The following is a 16712-nucleotide window of genomic DNA, read 5'->3' as shown; positions in this document are numbered from 1 at the left end:
GTGTGTGTGTGCTCGCGCGTGTGTGTTGTCCTGTTTTAGAAATCTCGGGCAGCTGGTAGGTTTTACTGGTGAGACCCTGAAGCGGCGGGTCACAGTAGCCCTGTCGCCGGGGCCGTCGCGCCCCCTGGTGAAGTTAGTGAGGGAAAGCGCTAGGCCTGGACCTTTGGCTTCCTAGAACCCGCAAATTGTGAAAGCCACTCAATGCCTGGTAAATAAGCATTATGGCCATACGACTGAAGGGGAATTGCTGGGGCCAGAATAATACTGTTCCCTCCTCCTCCTGTTCCCCTGACAGGGTAGGGAGGTGGGCACCTAACCGATGATTATAACATATTTCCTGTTGGTAAAAATCAAGGCTTCAACCAAGACATATCATGTAAAGGTACAAGATCCCAATGATAAATGCAACTATTGTTTGCTTTAAATGTACCAATAAACTAAATGGGGGGGAAAAAGAAAAAAATTATAGTGTAAACTAGAAAATCAAGGTTTCATCGAAGGGCTAGGAGTAATTTCTTAGACATGTCTGGGGCGGGATGGTGTATGATAGAGAAACAAAATCTTTGCTGGTGGATCCTCAGCACTTTCCATTAATCTGTCAGGGTCACTGAATTCCTTTCCTTTTTGTTTACCTGATTGCTTACCCTTCTGAGAAAGTTTTCCTAGATAGGTTCCCTAAGATGCCCTCAGTTCATACCCTATACTCTTTAAGCTTGATGTGATATCCTCAGGGACAGGGAATTAAAGTAGCAAGTTAATCTGGGTAATGTGAAAGAGTTAAAGCCTGGCCATTTAAAATGTGGTCTCTGCCGTATCTATTATGGGGTTCTCTGGAACTAAAACCTCTGAGAGCTACCCCAGAATCTGAATTGTAAAAGGCCTCTAGGTGCCCAGGATGATGGTGCAGGCTGAATTCCAGGGACTCAGAAAGCTGAGGAAGGAGAATTGCTTTGATTTCTTTCTTTCTTTTTTTTTTGAGACAGGATCTCCATATATAGTCTAGGCTGTCCTTGAACTCATTATGTAGCCCAAACTGGACTGAAATTTCACAGTGACACTCCTGCCTCAGCCTCCCAAGTGCTGGAATTACAGGCATGCACCACCATGCCTGGCATTATTGCCTCGAATTCAAGGTTACCCTGGGCTACATAGTGAGACCCTGTTTTTGGTTTTTTTGTACCAGGCATCAAACTTGGGACCTTGTGCTTGTGAGGCAGATGGCGGCACCACTGAGCTAAATCCCCTGCCACTGAGAACCTGTTTTTTTTGTTTGTTTGTTTTGTTGTTTTTTTTTATAATCTCGGCGAGGTGTGATGGTGCACATCTGTAGTCCCAGTACTGGGGAGGCTGATGCAGGAGGATTACTGAGAGTTTGAGGCCAGCCTGGGGTGCATAATGATTTCAAGGCCAGTCTGAACTACGTAAGGAGACCCTTTCTCCAAAAAGGGGTGGGTGGGGATTCAGCTCAGTAGCACCATGCCTTCCTTACAAGCACAAGGTCCTGAGTTGGATCCCCGGTACTGGGAAAAAAAATTGCCAAGTGACTCCTATGTCCCTTAGCATTTGAGTAGTATTAGATTAGGGGCAAACCATTTGCTTTCTGTCAGGTAAAGTGCATTTTTAGGAGCCTTTAGGAGTCCTTTGTTTTCTTTTCTTTTTTTTTTTTGGTTTTTTTGAGACAGGGTCTCATTATGTAGTTGAGACTGACCTGGACTCGAATTTGCAGTGATCCTCCAGCCTCAGCCTCCCAAGTGCTAGGATTACAGGCGTGGGCCACCACCCCTGGTGGGAGTCCTTTGTTTTCTAGCCTGGGAATAACTTGCTTGGGGAAAAGGAACTTTTGGTGGAAAGGAGGGGCAGACACAGAATTCAAGAATACAAAAACTAGAATGTCCCTTACATTTTTTAAAATGTTAGCAAAGTTTTATTAAAGGTAGGAAAAGATAGCTGAGCATGGTGGTGCACGCCTGTTATGTCAGCCCTTGGAAATCTGAGGCAGAAGGATCACTACAAGTTTGAGGCCAGTTGGTGCTACACAGTGAGATCAAGGCCAGTCTGAACTACATAGTGAGGCCTAGTCTCAAAAATAAAAACAAATGGTTCAGGGATTTAGCTAAGTGGTTGCACCACCTGCCTTGCAAGCACAGGGACCCGAGTTCAATCCCCCATGCTAAAATAAATAAATAAATAAAAACAAATAAAAAATAAAACAAAGAGACCCCCCCACCCCAAAATAAAGGTAGGACAAGAAACAGGCTCAGCAGAGCTAGTTTGGGCCAAGTAAAAGTAGGAAAAGAAGTACACCCTATAGTAGGAGGGCAGAGGACTGACCATGGAAGTGAGAACAGAGTTGTCTAGATTTTATTTATTTATCTTTGAGATAGGGTCTTGCTATGCATCCTAGGCTGGTATTCATTGAATTCTCAATCCTACTGCCTCTGCTTCTCAACTGCTAGAGTTACAGGCCTGTGCCACCATGACTGGCTTCCCCCAGATTTTTCAATGAGCCCTGGCAGCTTTTGGCATGGGGACTATATGCCTTAATATAACTCTGATTTTTTTTCCTTTTTGCCACAAGGGGATTGAACTCAGGGCCTTTGCATTAAGCTATATCCCTGAGTTTTTTTTCTTAAGTTTTTGAGACAGGGTCTCCTTTAGGTCATTAAACTGCCCAGGCTATCTGGGTTCAAATTGGAGACATTTCTGCCATCCCAGAGAGCTAGGGTTATGGACAACAGTCACCATGCTAAGCAACCTATGACATTTTGTTTAGCACATTACAAGTGTATCAAATAGCTTCACTTCCATTATTCTGTATTGGAAACAACAATGTATAACTAGGACACTCTGCAAATGAGGAAAATGAGATTTAAATAATTCAATGACTTTTCCAGTCACTTAGCTGTAAGATGAAGAGCCCTCATTATGCTTTAGATAAATTTTAATTCTATGCTTTGGAAATAGAATAAGATGAACTTATACTGCGGATCAAACCTAGGGCCTGGGGTATATATGCTAGGCAAGTGCTCTGCCACTGAGTTACACCTCCAGTCCCTTTATTTTTGTTTGTAGGTCCCAGGGTTAATTTCCCTGGGCCTCAAAGTCCTAATAGTGGTGTAACAGTGCAAGCACTTATGGTAAAGTGCCCAGAAAATGTTCCTATTTTTCAGCTCTCCCCATCTTCCTTTCCAGGACGCCCGTGAACCCTGGGTTCCAGGTGGTGCAGCACTGCGTCTCCCAAGGCCTTTCCCTGAGCTGTTAGGTCAGTTCTGCTTTTGCACGGTCTGGATTTTCAGGTTTAATTAGGTGCTTCCATGAAAGTGGCTTATTTTGGGCTTTCTCTGCTGAAAAAGTGAGTGGGAGACGGTGTTGGGGAATTCAGGGTTGGAAAAAACAGGAGTCTCAACAAAAACAAACCGCTAAGCGCTTAATCAAAGGTCGACCCTGCGCTGCTCCCCCTCCGGCCGCCAGGGGGTGCGAAGCTCCGGAAGTCCGTCCCAGGACCGAGCACTATTCTGCTTGTTATTCTCACGTTCACGTCCATTGGGTTTCGCGTAGTCGTTTGTCCTGCGCGGCTACCGTCCGCGTACGAATCTAGCCCGGGAACTAAGTCAGAGAAACGCGTTCTGTGCGGTCACCAACTGGGAGCTTTCCGACTCCAGACATCGTCGGGACTGGCAAGATGTGCACCCTAGGATTGTTCCCCCCGCCGCCGCCTAGGGGTCAAGTCACCCTATATGAGCACAATAACGAGCTGGTGACAGGCAATAGCTATGAGAGCCCGCCTCCCGACTTCCGGGGCCAGGTGGCCAGGGCAAGGAGGGAAGGAACCTGCTAGAGTTGGGGAGGCGTCTGGGAGAATTTGGGGGATGGAGGCGTAGAGACTAGCGGAGTGGGAACTGCCGAGTCTGGGTGGGAGGCTAAAAGGGTGGGAATATATTTGAGGCCTGGTATTGACCTATAAAGGATGCTGAGGTGCTGTGGGGGAGTCCTGGAGGAGATAGAGAAAATCAGGATGAATCTAGGATGTCTGAGGGTGCAGGAGAACTATTAAGAAATCGGAAACAGTGGGAGAACAAAGGAGTCAAAGCCTGGAACTTTTTTCGGCAGGGTTTCTGGGAAAGGAAGCTGACATTTACTGAGTTTTTGCTATGTAAGAGTGAGGCTCTGAATCAAGTGTTTTCTAAAATGACTCCTCTGAAAAATTGTTCTAGAGTTAAGACTTATTTACTTCTCTCACAAATGTTAACTTTGTGGAAATAGAAACAGGTCTATGGAGCCTCTTTAGGCTTAGCCCAACCAAGGGTTAGAGATGGTGGGGAGTTCAAGAAAGATCTGGGCAATAGATTGACTCATTGTCATATTCTTTACTTTTGGACTATAGTGGATCAATCTACCTGTCCTACACCTGGCTAAGGATCCCCTAAAGGCTCCTGGGAGGTTGGACCATGGCACAAGAACTGCCTTCATCCATCACCGGGAGCAAGTGTGGAAGAGGTGCATCAACATTTGGTGAGGCATGACAAAAGGTTTTCTGGATCATGCTGTGCAGATCCTGAAGAAAATGATGTTACCACTCCCTTACCTTGGGCTGCTTTTCAAAAAGTTGTTTTGTTTGGTAGCTTTCCTTTTTTGAGGGTACCAGGTATTGAACTTGGACCCTAGTGCTTGCAAGGCAGACTCCCGAACCACTGTGCTAAGTCCTTGGCCCAAGCTGTTTTATCTGGGCTTTCTCTCCATGAAGATTGTATATCACAAATTGTATTAAATTTTCAGTCCTCATTTTGGACCTCAGGGCAGATGCTCCATTTCATCTTTAATGACTTGCCTTGGCTTCTGGTTTGGTTACATGAACCTGCTCCTTGTACTGCCTCATGTCATTATTCTGAACTTTTATCTGAAGCTCAGCAAGATTAGGTACTGTAAGGTTGCATTGATTGATTTCATACATAGGTCATTGATTTTGCACATGTAGGATTGGAGCCACACTAGCTGGGCTCATTTTCTTGATGCTGCCACGTTTTAGCTGTGTGGCTTTGGGCAAGTTCTTTAATTACTCTGTTCCTAAGTTTTCTGATTTTATAAGATTATAGTAATGATAAATTGGGTAAGGCGTAGTACATATCAATCTCTTCAAGAGTTAGCTGTTACAGGGCCGGGGAATTAGCTCAGCGGTTCGGTGGCCTGCCTTGTAAGCGCAAGTACCCAAGTTCAATCCCCGGTACCAAAAAAAAAACAACAAAAAAAGAGTTAGCTGTTATCATCATTGTCCTTATTACCATTATCATCTGTAGGAAAAATTCCTAGATGTGTTTATTTTGTGAACAGTTGCCAAATAGTCCTCCGTCAAAATTGTGTGCATATATAGTCCCATGAGCAGTGTATGAGTGCCTGATTCTCAACATAAGTATTTTTATTTTTTATATATATTAAAAAATTTTTTTTTCTGATACAGTGTCTTGCTATGTAGTCCAAGCTGCCCTTGAACTCCCTATGTAGCCCAGACTGGCCTTGAACTCCTAGCCTAAACCTTCCAAGTACTGGGATTACAGGTGTGTGCCACCATGCCTAGCCCCCCAAAAATGTTTGATTTTGATACTTGGTATTGCAGTAAAGTTTAATTTGCATGTCTGTTTTTGTGAGTGAAGTTCAACATCAGTTTACTGCCTGAGCAACTCCTGGGACCTCTTTTGCCTCCCAGCATTCTGGCTGCTGATTCTCAGCCATTTTGGTAGCTCCCTTTCTGATGTCCCTTCTGTGGATGCTTTGGGGACAAAACTTTGAATTGATGAGTCAGACCTGGATGTTCACTTTGGAATTTACCAGATACTCATGCTTGGCTCCTCCACAGATGTTACACATTTGGCCTGTTCAAATCCAATCTCATTTCCCTTTCCAAACTTGTTTCTTTCTCGAGTGCTTATTTCAAGGATAAGGGCCATATTATTCATCGAGGAGCAAATGGTTTGTATGTAGAGCAGACAGTTGAATTTGCCTCTCTGTAGATTAACTTTTTCATTTTAATTAGTCTCTTCATACCCGTTTTCTTGTTTATTTTATTTTTATTTTTATTTTTGGTGAGACAGGGTCTCACTATGTAGTTGAGACTGACCTGGAACTCACTATATAGCCCAGGCTGGTCTCCAGCTCACAGCGATCCTCCTGCCTCAGCCTCCTGAGTGCTGGGATTACAGGTGTGCGCCACCATGCCCGGCCCCATTTTCTTGTTTAAAAATGCTGTAATAATGGTATTTTTTGGGGTTGTGATAATGGTCATATTAGATATGTGAAACACCTACCACATTATAAACATATTAGCTGATAATAATCACTACTAGATAGTTCCCTTGACGTTACTCTTTCCCTTACTAATGTGCAATTATCCCTCAAATCTTGTGTGTTCTACTTCCTAAATCTCTCAAATCTGTCTCCTTTTTTTCTTTTCCTTTTTTTCCCTTTGTCCCCTTTTTTGATTCTTTGTATTCCCACTGGTTCAGGACCCTTTACCTTTTTTCTTGAAAAGTCCTGAAGTAGCCTCTTTTTTTTTTTTTTTTTTTTTTTAAGAGTATAAAAAATTAGGGGCTGGGTATGTAGCTCAGTGGCACCACACCTCCTGCCTTGGAAGTGCAAGGTCCTGAATCCGATCTCCGGTACCAAAAAAAAAAAAAAAAAAAAACCCTAACAAAAAAGAGTAGGAAAAATTTTTTGAGGGAAAGAAAGCTCAGAGAGACAGAAGGGGGCCTGGAAAGTGGGTGGCTCCCTGAAGTAGCCTCTTAACTGATTTCTTTTTATTTTGGTCTCTAATCTTCTGCTCTTTCTGAAATGCTATTGTGATTAGTTTATTCCTTTGCTCACAACCCTTCTGTGGCTTTCTGGTCACTGTCTTAGAGCAAGTTTCAATTTCTAGACCTTCTCAGGAGGCCCCTTAAAGATTTCTGAGTTTTAGTAACCTCATCTATAAATGACTAGAATGAATTTTGGGAGATTAGTAACTGTAAGACCAATATATAAAGTGCTTGGCATGTAGTTAGACTCATTAAATGTGAGTGCCCTTATAATTTGTGTTTTTTGAATGAATGAATGAAACTTGTAGAGGGGGAATGAGAGAATCAGAATACTATCTGATTTACTGTTTCCTTATCAGGCGTGATACGGGCCTTTTTGGGGTGCTGAATGAAATTGCAAACTCAGAGGAAGAGGGTGAGTGTTTTTCCCTCCAGCCTGCTCTAGTTTTATGCTTGGTCTTTTCCCTCCATATTTTCAGTGAACTCACCCCAACACCTGTTAGCCCAACCTCTTACCCTTTAGCCCTATTTTTCCCTATTGTTTTCTCTTTTCCTTTTACCTCCCACAACATACCCAGAGAAGGTGTATAGTGCCTTTGCTGGGCAGAAGGATCTGGAGAGTGGTTGAGCTCACCTGAGAGGTACCCAGGAGAAACCTGTGTGTGAATTACTCACAGCTGTTTCCTCAACCCCCCCCCCCACAGTATTTGAGTGGGTGAAGACCGCATCCAGCTGGGCCCTGGCACTCTGTCGATGGGCCTCCTCCCTCCATGGATCCCTCTTCCCTCACCTGTCTGTAAGTTTGGCTATCTCCTGGCCCTCCCTGAGTGTGGCAAGCCCATCCCCAAACCCTTCCTGTCCTTTCCAGTCAGATTGGCTGGAATGAGTGCATGGGATCGAAGTGATCCAGCTGTCCTGTGGGAACAGTGAAGGATGGTCTCCCCTTGTCCCCATGCGTCCTCTCCATGCCTGGCTCCTCTCTTTTGTTCTTACAGCTCAGGAGTGAAGATCTGATTGCTGAATTTGCTCAAGTCACAAACTGGTGAGTTGAAAAAAAAAAAAAGAAAGAAAGAAACTGGTTAGTGCACAGTTCCTGGGGCCTTGTTGGAAGGATGTGCTAAACCTTTGAACTTTTGCGGGGAGAGAAAGTCAAGGAAGAGATTCTTTGTATGCCTTTCCTGACTGCTCATCACTTTTTCACTCCTTCTAACCTCCCACCCCTGCAAAAAAGAAAAAAATATGGAAAAAGCAGAGCAGAGTCAGGTGTGGTTGTGAATGCCTGTAATCCCAGCTATTCAGAAGGCTAAGGTGAGAGGATCATAAGATCAAGACTTGCCTGGGCAATTTGGTGAGACCTCATCTCTCTCTCTCTCTCTCTCTCTCTCTCTCTCATCAGGAATTGAACTCAGGACCTTGCACTTGTGAGACAGACTTGGGCGCCACTGAGCCAAATCCCCAGTCAGAGACCTCATTTCCTAAAAACTAAATAAATAGGAGCTGGGGATTTAGCTCTACGGTGCTGCACCTGCCTTGCAAGTATAAGGACCTTAGTTTGATCCCTGGTATAGAAAAAAAAGAAAGAAAAGAATGAAGGAAGGACAGGCGGAGTAGCTTAGTGCTACAGTGCCCCTGGCTTTGATCTAGTACTGAAAAAACAAAACCCCCCAAAACCTCAACTATGTCCTTATGTGAAAGGGAACCTGAGCTTCTGGGTGGGGTATGGGAGAAGTGGGTTTCAACTCTGTGCTTATTCCTGCCCCAGGTCCACCTGCTGCTTGCGGGTCTTTGCCTGGCACCCTCACACCAACAAGTTCGCAGTGGCCCTGCTGGATGACTCCATCCGAGTATATAATGCCAACAGGTATGTGGGTGCAGGAGGCTGGCTCTGATCTATCAGTCTCTCCTTCCAGTCTTAGTCCCATGGGAGTCCCAAGAGCATCCTGTGAGTCCAGAGCCAGGTCCCCATGGCTTCCAGTACGGGAGTCAAGGGTTCTCCAGAAGTGGAGGTGTCTTCTTTCTAAACCTGACCTTTATCCTGACCTTCTGGGACCCTTGGGCCCTGGATGGGTTGGTTTTCTTCTGTATGTTTTTCCCTTCTTAAATGTGCCAAGGTCCCCTGAGGCTTAGTGTTTTGATTCAGTTCCCTGCTCCTTCACTTCAGCACTATAGTCCCTTCTCTGAAGCACCGACTACAGCGAAATGTGGCAGCTCTGGCCTGGAAGCCTCTCAGTGCCTCTGTCTTGGCTGTGGCCTGCCAGAGCTGTATTCTCATCTGGACCCTGGACCCTACCTCCTTGTCTACCCGGTGAGTCCTGGAAGCCTGTCTTGTCTTGGCCTGAGGCTGTGGCTATGCCAGGGTGGTGGGTGGTGAAGGGAACATTTTTGTCCTCACAGCCCTTCTGAGGACTATGGGGAAAGCAGATGAAGGTCAACATGGGGTACTAGGATGCTCTTAATCTAAAGTAAATAACAGAACTAGGGGCTTCTGGAATTGTGGGGAGTAATGGGAAGGAAAGTCTGTTCCAGAGTACTGGAGATACAGGTTTATTTGTTATTTTGAGACAAGGCCTCACTACATAGTTCAGGCTGGCTTTCAATGTAGGTTTAAAGGAAGAGGGAAGGGAATAAATACCCATTAGAGTAGAAACCATCAAAATTGGAGCTAGGTGTGATGGTGCTGTTCTGTAATCCCAGCACTCTGGGAACCTGAGTCAGGAGAGTCAAATGTTCAAACCCATCCTGGGCAATTTACAGAGACCCTGTCTCAGAAAGGTGGCAGTGGTAGTGGGAAGGGGTGGGTATAGCTCAGAGTAAAGGCCTTGGGTTCAATCCCTAGTACTGCAAAATAATAAAATTTTAAAAGGGTGGGAGATGTAGCTCAGTACCCTAGGTCAGCAGTTCACTTGCACAGTTCAGTCCACAGTACTTTGAAAATAACTAAATAAAGCTTATGTTAATAAATGCTCTTCTCAAAAGGCAGGCATTTCAGTTGGGTAGTTTTTTGTGTTTGTTTTTATTTTTTTATGGGGGGGTACCAGTCACAAGGCAGGCATTCCAGTTGAAAACAAATAAGAATAAAAAGAAGTAAAAAAAGAAAGAATACAAAGAAGTGATCTAAATATGAGTATTTTTTCAAAACTTGGGGCTGGGGTTTTAGCTCAGAGGTTCTGGCTCCTGCCTTGGAAGCACAAGGACCTGAGTTCAATCCCCGGTACCAAAAAAATAAATAAAAAAAAATCAAAACCAGTAGGTACCACAGTGAAACAGTGAACTATGAAATACTAAAGGTATTTTCAGTAACATCAAGGTAAAAGAAAAGCCAAGTGTGGTGGTACACACCTGCAATCCCAACACTCTGAAAGGCTGAGGCAGGAGAACCATCAAAGTTTGAGTCCAGTTTGGGCAATTTAGTGATTTAGCAAGAACCTTTCTTACCGGGTGTGGTGGTGCACGCCTATAATCCCAGCACTCCGGAGGCTGAGGCAGGAGGATCACTGTGAGTTCAAGATCAACCTGGGTTACATAGTGAGTTCCAGGTCAGTCTCAACTACATAGTGAGAACCCTGTCTCAAAAAAACAAAAACAAAAACAAAAGGAACCTTTCTCATGATAAATAAGAAAGGGCTGGGGGTGTATATGAAAGCTTGGGTTCCATTCCCAATACCACCAAAAAAGAAAAAATTTTGATGAAAGGAGTACTATTATATCAGGGGTATTGTGGGGCAGTTGGTAATAAAGTATATCGTGGTACAACCTTTACAAGTATAATTTGTTGACCTACCTATCCATCCATCCATCCATCTCTCTGATTTGTGGTACTGGGGATAGAATTTAAGGCCTTCACACTTAACTACATCCCTAGCCCTGTTTTGATAGAGGGTTTCCCTAAGTTGTACAGGCTGGGCTCAAACTTTCAGTCTTCCTACCTCAGCCTCTCAGAGTTCTGGAATTAAAGGCATGTGTCACCACATCTGGCTTTATTTTAAAAAAAGATGTAAACCTTTTAAAAAATCCCAAATTCCACTTTCTCTGTACTACACATACCTGAATACAGTGGACTATTGAGTTATGACTGGGCCAGATGTGAACAACTTGGGTTATGACCGGAATTTTAGTTTTTTTTTGGTACCAGGGATCGAACTCAGGACCTTGTGATTGTAAAGCAGGCCTAGTGCTGCTGAGTTAAATCACTGAGTGGCTCAGAATTTTAATTTTAACTTATGAGCAGTCTTGAGTTGTGACCCGAATGCCAGCTGCTTGTGCTTCCAGATGATCACAGATACAGATTTAACCCTCAAAGAGCTCTGGAAGAAACATTACAAGATTCTTTCCTGTGTGGGGTTAACTGAGAAATCCTGGGCCAATGTCTCTCTAAGGACACACTGAGATCTGCCTGTATACAGGAGAGAGACTTTGAAGGCTGTATAGAGAAACCTGAACCTTCAGTTGACCAACTTGAGTTACAACCAGCCCTCGTGAACGAGTTGAGTTTATAAGTAAGTCAAGGGTCCACTGTACAAAAGATACATAGAGCCAGGTGTGGTAGTGCATGCCTATAATCATAGCACTTGGGAGGCTCAAGCAGGGATATTGCTGTGAGTTTGTATGTAGCTTGGGATACATAGTTCAAGGACAGCCTGAAGTACAGAGAGACCCTGTCTAAAAAAAAAAGATACACAGAAATTATTATTTTATTATTTTTTTGGTACTATGGGTCAAACTTAGGTCTTTGTGCTTGTGAGGCAGGCAGAGGAACCACTAAGCTAAATCCCCAGCCCCATGGAAATTACTTTTTACAGCATTTTTTTTTTTGGTACTGGGAATCAAACTCAAGTCCTTGAGCTTGCAAGGCAGGCAGCAGAAGCACTGAGCTAAATCCCTGGCCCTACAGCATTGTTTATAGTAACTAAAAATTATAGCTGGGCATAGTGGCACACACTTGTAATCTCAGCTACTTGGGAGGCTAAGCTGCAAGGGTAAAAAATTCAAGGGGTAGCCGGGTGTGGTAGTACATGCCTATAATCTCAGCACTCAGGAGGCTGATGCAGGAAGGACTGCTGGGAGTTTGAGACCAGCCTGCACTACATAGTGAGTTCTAGGGCAGTCTGAACTACATAGTGAGACCCTAAATTTAAAAAAAAAGAGAGAGAGAAAAGAGAAGAGAAAAAAAGAAAAAGAAAAATTCAAGGGGTGGAGCTGGGGGTGGAGCCTGAGGCAAGAGAATCATTGTGAAGTCAAGGCCAGCCTGGAATATATAGCAAGATTTTGTCTGAAAAAAAAAGTTCAGGGATGGGGATTTAGCTCAGTGGTGCCGCCACCTGCCTCACAAGCCCAAAGACTGGAGTTCAATCCTGGTTAAAAAAAGAAAAAAAATTCAAGGGGCCAGGAATTTGTATTTTTTTCGGTCCTGGGGATTGAACTCAGATCTTTGGGCTTGCTAGGCAGGCCACCAAACTGCTGAGCTAAATACCCAGCCCGGGGCCAGGAATTTAGCTCAGTGGTTCCACCGCCTGCCTTACAAGCAAGCACAAGGTCCTGAGTTCGATCCAGCAAACCAAGCAGCATGTGTGTGTGCACATGTGTGTACACATGCGTCCTTGCGTATGGATGTGTGCTGCACATGTGTGTCACACATGCACACGAGTGTGTGCGTGTGAAGAGCTTGTCATATGTGACTGCATGCTACCTGTGTATATGGGAGGTACGTGTGGTACATGTGGGAGTACATGTGGACATAGGTGTGAGAGTATGTGTTTGTGGCTGGAAAGGTAGAAATACAGACATTTAGAATTATCTTTTTGGCTAAAAAAAAAAAAAAAAAAAAAAAAAGGAGGGGCTGGGGATTTAGCTCAGTGGCACTGTACCTGCCTTGCAAGCACAAGGTTCTGAGTTCATTCCCTGGTACTGGAAAAAAACGGGCAGGGAATAGGAATATAGCTTAGTGGTGGAGTACTCCTGGGTTTGACTCCCAGTATCCCCAGAGTAAATTAATGAGAATTTTTTTTTTTTTTGGTACAGGGGTTGAACTCGGGTCCTTGTGCTTGCAAGGCAGTCCACCGAACCGCTGAGCTAAATCCCTGGCCCTTCCCCAGAGTAAATTAAAATGGAGTAGAGGTGGAGCTTAGCACTAGAGCAGTTGTCTAGCATGCACCAGGTCCTGAGTACCACAGAAAATAAGTAAGATTTAAACATTGCAGGTAACCCCAGTGCCCATTTGGAGAGGCATATCTGAGTAGGGTTCATCTATCCAGCAGAGCCATTGCAAAGAATGAAATGAAATGACGTGGAAAGATAGCTGGGGTTTGTTGGGAAGTTGAAAAGTACTGTGCATCAGTGACCTAAGACCACACTGGAAATAAAGGTGGCTGTGCTAGGTGGAGAGGGTGACAGTAACTCAGTAATCTGGGCCACGTACATGGATCTGTAAATAAGATGACACAGCAGATGCTCTCAGGTGGTCCCTGTCTAGGGTCTGTCCCCACTATGCATTTTTGTGGAAAGCAGAAAACACTGAGCACAGAGGAGGGAAGTGCTGTCATGGAGTGCAGGACATGTTCTGGGGAAGGCGGGTAACTCTGGGAAGACGTAAGAGCCTGGATCCTAGTGATGCCAGCCCGGGCTGCATGGCCTTCCGGGAGAGGGCTGTGTTGTAGGATGCAGTGGGTTTACCAGTCAGGTATTGCTTCCTGGAGGCCTGGAGTGCAAGCTTACTCCTTTTCACCCTGGCTTCGACACTGCGCATCACCTGCTCTTCTCTGTAGCCCTCCTGCTGGTGATTTCCTTCCTTCCTCCTCTTTCCCCTTTGTCTTTTTTTTTTTTTTTTTTTTTTTTTTTTTTTTTTGTACCAGGGATTGAACTCGGGATTGAACTCAGGACCTTGTGCTTGTGAGGCAGGCAGTGGAACCACTGAGCTAAATCTCCGGCTCTCCCCCTTATTTTTGATGATCATTATTTATTCCCTCTTATCCTAGATTTGTGCTCAGAGGAGCCACTGAGAGTGGGTTTTAGAAGCAAGGATATGGAATTATAGGGCCTATGTCTTGCTACCCATTTCTCTTTTTTTGTTTGGTACCGGGGATCGAACTCAGGATTTTGCACTTGGAAGGCAGGCGTGGTGTCTTTTTTTAATTTTAAGACAGGGTTTCATTATGTAGATCAGGCTGGCCTTGAACTCTTGGCAATCCTTTTGCCTCAGCCTCTCAAGTGCTGGGCTTACAGGCGTGTGCAGTCACACCTAGCTCTTCTTGCCATCTTCTGATTCTACATCTTCGGTTACCCCTCGGCAGACCCTCTTCTGGCTGTGCCCAAGTGTTGTCTCACCCTGGGCATGCACCTGTCACTGGCCTGGCCTGGGCCCCCAGTGGGGGGCGGTTGCTCTCAGCTTCACCTGTGGATGCTGCTATTCTGGTGAGTGGTCCCTATCCCTGGTCATTTCAGCCACCCCTGTCTTGAGGCAGGAGAGGTCTTCACAGTGAGATCATTGTCCCTTGATTGATCAGCTTACGCAGGGAAGGAGCTTCACCATCCAGAGTCCTCAGATCTAACACTGCCTGTCATCACTGTAAATGTAAACTCATGCCCACATGTTTAACAGTCCCTTTCTTTCTTCTGTCCTTTCTGCCTCTTTGTATGTTGAAGAGAGTAGCCCACTGTGAGCTTATAGAGTACTTGTGCCTCTGTCTCTCTCCTGCCTCCTCTCATAGGTATGGGATGTCTCAACAGAGATCTGTGTCCCTCTTCCGTGGTTTCGAGGAGGTGGGGTTACCAATCTGCTCTGGTCCCCAGATGGCAGCAAGGTCCTGGCCACCACTCCTTCAGCTGTCTTCCGGTGAGTGGAAGAAAGGTAGAGAGGACAAGGATCTAGAGAAAGGCACTTAGCTTCTGAAACCTCACTGAGGATGGCTAGGTTTTAGGGCTGGACGCCCTAATCTCTTCGTCACCTCTGTGTCTCAGAGTCTGGGAGGCCCAGATGTGGACCTGTGAGAGATGGCCAACTCTGTCAGGGCGCTGCCAGGTAAGGGGCCTGTAACTCCCAGAAGCTGGGAAGAGGTGATCCAGTGGGCCCCATCATCCAAAGCTGGCTCCCCACCTCACCTATTTCCTGTGTCCTCCCTTCCCTGAGCCTAGACTGGCTGTTGGAGCCCAGATGGAAACCGCTTGCTGTTCACTGTATTGGGGGAACCACTGATTTACTCCTTGTCATTTCCAGAACGATGTGGTAAGTTACAGCAGTACTTCAGAAAGCAGAATATCTGGGGTGGTCAGAGGGAGGCAGAAACCTGCAGAATGCCACTCGGAAGAGCCTTCAGATGTGTTGATGCCCATGGTGTGCTGGCTGGGACTAGTGGGAAGGCTGTTTCTTGCCCCTAGACCCTCTGCCCTCACCCACAGGTGAGGAAAAGGGGCATGTTGGAGGCGCGAAGTCAGCAACAATTGTGGCAGATCTTTCTGAGACCGTAATACAGACGCCAGATGGTGAGGAGAGGTGAGTTGAGTGTGAGGGATGGAATGGAAAGGGGATCACACTGAGCCCTCCTAATTTTCTATCTTGGCTCGTAGGCTCGGGGGAGAGGCCCACTCCATGGTCTGGGACCCCAGTGGGGAGCGTCTGGCTGTGCTCATGAAAGGTAAGTGGTGAGGTGGAATGGCTTTGCTTAGGCACAGCTGCCTGTCCAGGAATTGCCTGTGTCCCTGCGCCAGCCCACAGTTTAGTTCTGCCCCTACCCTGTGACTTTCTCCAGATTTCCCTTTATTCGTGGATTTTTCTTGTGTGTGACTCTGGGGACTGAACCTAGAACCTCACACTCGTGTTCTACCAATGAACCACACTCCCAGCCCAACCGTTTTCTTACAGGAAACCCTCAAGTCCAGGATGGGAGACCAGTCATTCTCCTTTTTCGTACTAGAAACAGCCCTGTGTTTGAGCTACTTCCCTGGTAAGTGCTGGGTGGGCACCATGCCACCTTCCCACACCTCACACATCCCACTGACACCTCCCTTCTGCCTTGTCACCTCTCACCTGTTCTTCCACGTCCCTAGTGGTATTATCCAGGGGGAACCAGGAGCCCAGGCCCAGCTCATCTCTTTTCATCCTTCCTTCAGCAAAGGGGCTCTGCTCAGCGTGGTGAGTAGGCCAGGCTGCTGGGGTAGGTGGGGTAGAGAAATTCAGTGCCTCAACTGCTGTGGGCCTCTGCGGTGAAGCCATTTTGGTCCCAGGCTGATATTTTTCTTTTCCCATTCTCTGCAGTGCTGGTCTACAGGCCGAATTGCCCACATCCCTCTGTACTTCGTCAATGCCCAGTTTCCACGTTTTAGTCCAGTTCTTGGCCGGGCCCAAGAGCCTCCAGCTGGAGGTATAGGCTCTATGCCCGACTTGCCACTGTTTACTCAAACAGCCTCAACCTCCCCGCCTTGGGATCCTCTCCCAGGGCTATCACCTGCTCAGGCCCACTCCCCTCACATCTAATAATTAAAAAATTGTTTTCCACTTCATGATGTTTTCTGGAGAGCTGCACTGGGGTATAGTTTGGGGGAGGCAAAACATCGACTTTAGGATAAGATTTCCTATGCAGTACTGGCTGACCTTAAACTATGTAGCCCAGACTGCCCTCAAACTTGCTGTGATCCTGCCTCAGCCTTCCAAGTACTGGGATCACAGGTGTGCACACTATACCCAGCTTACTGTTTCTTTTTAGTCTTGTGAATTTGATCACTGTATATAATCATAGGAACTGGATAGTTTTAAATTTTTATTTATTTATTTTTTGGTACCAGGGATTGAACTTGGGTCCTTGCACTTGCAAAGCAGGCAATGGAACCACTGAGCTAAATCCCCTGATCTAGGTGTTTTTTTAAATGATTTAGGAGACAAAGCTAAGAAATTAGTGGTGAGGAAAATACCTAGCATAGGAGTCTCATAATAGATGT

General features: G+C 45.7%; 1 protein-coding gene across 1 annotated transcript; it reads left to right on the top strand.

Moving 5' to 3' along the window:
- The first annotated feature begins 3593 nt into the window (after positions 1-3593).
- Positions 3594-16274, top strand: Aaas (aladin WD repeat nucleoporin). Its single transcript, XM_010609308.3, has 16 exons — positions 3594-3805; positions 4385-4512; positions 7145-7200; positions 7490-7581; positions 7781-7827; positions 8548-8646; positions 8947-9090; positions 14072-14192; positions 14489-14613; positions 14739-14799; positions 14913-15003; positions 15177-15270; positions 15345-15412; positions 15640-15721; positions 15825-15909; positions 16033-16274. The coding sequence occupies exons 1-16, from the start codon at positions 3683-3685 to the stop codon at positions 16249-16251; spliced, it is 1635 nt and encodes a 544-aa protein (XP_010607610.1). The 5' UTR covers positions 3594-3682; the 3' UTR covers positions 16252-16274.
- Positions 16275-16712: the final 438 nt, after the last annotated feature.

Source organism: Fukomys damarensis, unplaced genomic scaffold (assembly GCF_012274545.1).
Source record: "Fukomys damarensis isolate Sample0158 unplaced genomic scaffold, DMR_v1.0_HiC HiC_scaffold_15, whole genome shotgun sequence".
NCBI lineage: Eukaryota > Metazoa > Chordata > Mammalia > Rodentia > Bathyergidae > Fukomys > Fukomys damarensis.
This window is presented reverse-complemented; position numbering and strand designations above follow the sequence as displayed.